This window comes from Jatropha curcas, chromosome 2 (genome assembly GCF_041381405.1).
Source record: "Jatropha curcas cultivar XTBG-Jc1 chromosome 2, XTBG_Jcur_1.0, whole genome shotgun sequence".
Lineage (NCBI taxonomy): Eukaryota > Viridiplantae > Streptophyta > Magnoliopsida > Malpighiales > Euphorbiaceae > Jatropha > Jatropha curcas.
Window position 1 is genome coordinate 7,674,191 of NC_143152.1, and position 2,054 is coordinate 7,676,244.

The 2,054-nt window shown below is 34.1% G+C and overlaps 1 protein-coding gene across 1 annotated transcript; it reads left to right on the forward strand.

Annotated features, from left to right (window-relative positions):
* Window positions 1-677: 677 nt before the first annotated feature.
* LOC105629456 (hypothetical protein) lies at window positions 678-1,848 on the forward strand. Its single transcript, XM_012211053.4, has one exon. The coding sequence runs from the start codon at window positions 1,128-1,130 to the stop codon at window positions 1,629-1,631; it is 504 nt and encodes a 167-aa protein (XP_012066443.1). The 5' UTR covers window positions 678-1,127; the 3' UTR covers window positions 1,632-1,848.
* The last annotated feature ends 206 nt before the right edge of the window (window positions 1,849-2,054 follow it).

A 2,054-nucleotide genomic window follows, 5' to 3' on the forward strand; every position in this document is an offset into this window, starting at 1 on the left:
ATCGTAGGTGTTATTTATTTTTTTTTAATTTGATAAATAAAAATTTCTGATTATTTACTTTATTCTTTTAAATAAAAAATAAAAGAAAAAGAGCATATGAATGTAAGGCTTTGTTTGGAAAGAAATTGAAAGAAAATAATAAAGGAGGAAAATAATTAAAATCAATTTTACACTAGACAATGCAATTTTGCAGTAGAAAATAATATCTATATTTCTTTTATTTGATATTTTTCCTTACCCTTTTCAAACTATCAACAATCATTTCTTTTTCTTGATATATTTTTTTTTTAATATTGTCTTTCTTCTTTTCAAACTATCTTTTGTTTGAAAAGAAGAAAATAATGCTTAGGAACAATCAAACTATCATGTTAGAAAATAATACCTGGGAACAATCTTTTATAATTTGAAAGCAATTTATTCTGCAGGAAGTTAATTTGAATGCTAAACACATTCAAATTATATTTTTCCAAAAATAATTTTCTTATACTTTCTAGAAAATTTATCATTTTTAACTAAAAGAGGCCTAAGAAAGTGTAAAAATAAATTCTGTAACTGCAGTAAGTGTAATTATTTCTTTATAGTGCAGTGAGAATACAAATAATTAGAGAAATTGAGGAAAATTATAGGAAATACAATAAAAATAAAAGAAAAAGGAGGGGAGGGGAACGGGTGAGAGAGAGACAAGAGAGTCGGAGCTGATGGCTTGCTTTTCAAGTAGCAGAACGTTCCATCCATGCAGTGTCTTTATATAAGGTTGGGTTGGACAAACATAAAATATATGTAGACCCCATTTTTCAGATTTTTAACTTGCTTTGCATCCTCACTCTCCCTCCCGGCGTCCGCACAACACGCAACAATTACACTTTCTTAAGCGTGGGTCCCTTACATATGGCAATTGGCAAACATTAAATTTAGAAGGACAAGAGTCCTACTGACAAAAGAAGAAAATATGGGAGAACTCTTTGCCAAGTAATGCTTTAATCTTTTTCATTCTCCCAAGTTATTCCCTTCCCTTTAATTACTCTAATTGCATTTCCTCCTCCTTAAATTTGATGCAAGACCTACCATATTTTCTTGCATAGTCTCTGCTCTCTGTCTCCAAAGAGAAAAATAAAAGAAGGAAAAACATGGTTCCTGAAACAGCAAAGCCAACCTACTCCTCATCCTCCTTCGACGGAGACAAACATAAAGCACTTGATCGGGAAGTCAGAGACATGGTGAATGCAATTACATCTCGTGTTAGTGATCTGCAAAAGTCAGGGGTATCCCACCACCACCAGCAGCAGGGCGAGGATGACGAGCATGGTGTCAGAATCATCACGCTTGCTGGAACAAACACTGGAGCCACAATGCGAAGCGAGTTGGATGATAAACCCAATTATAATCCCCAAGGGCTTTCCGGCGATGAGCCTGAAGCACTGGGAACCTATGTCAACAGCAATTTCCAAGCAATCAACAACTCCATCATGATTGGTGGCTCCTACAACACCAATGATCCTGGTGTACATTTGGACATCTCTGACATTTTTGAACATCATGCATACAGACCAGATACTAAGCATGCAAGGAAGGGAAAGAGAAAGGAAAAGGAGGCCGTCAAATCTGACCAACAAACCGACCATTCTGCTTAACATGCCACCGGTGCAACAGCTGCCTCAACCACTACCCATACCTTATACTTAGTATTTCAAATTAATTACAATTCCAGCTTCAAGTTAAGATTGCATGTCATAAATTATTTAATTTGGCATTTTGAATATTTTTGAGCAGGAATAAACTTCCACCAAAGAACATGTTATTTGGTGATTCAATATATACATATATAGAGTGTGCCATTTTGTGTTATAAGTATAGACCATATACTTGAACATTTTTCATGTAAGAAACTGCAAATCATATTTTCATTGATTGCACAATGTGTTTGTGTTAAATACATCAATATATATCAATATAAAGCAAACATTTTTTTCCCCACAAAGTGCCAAGTGGAATTACTTAAATTTTGATAGTGCAACGTAGGATTTGGAAAAGTTAAATTATGCCACTTAGGATTC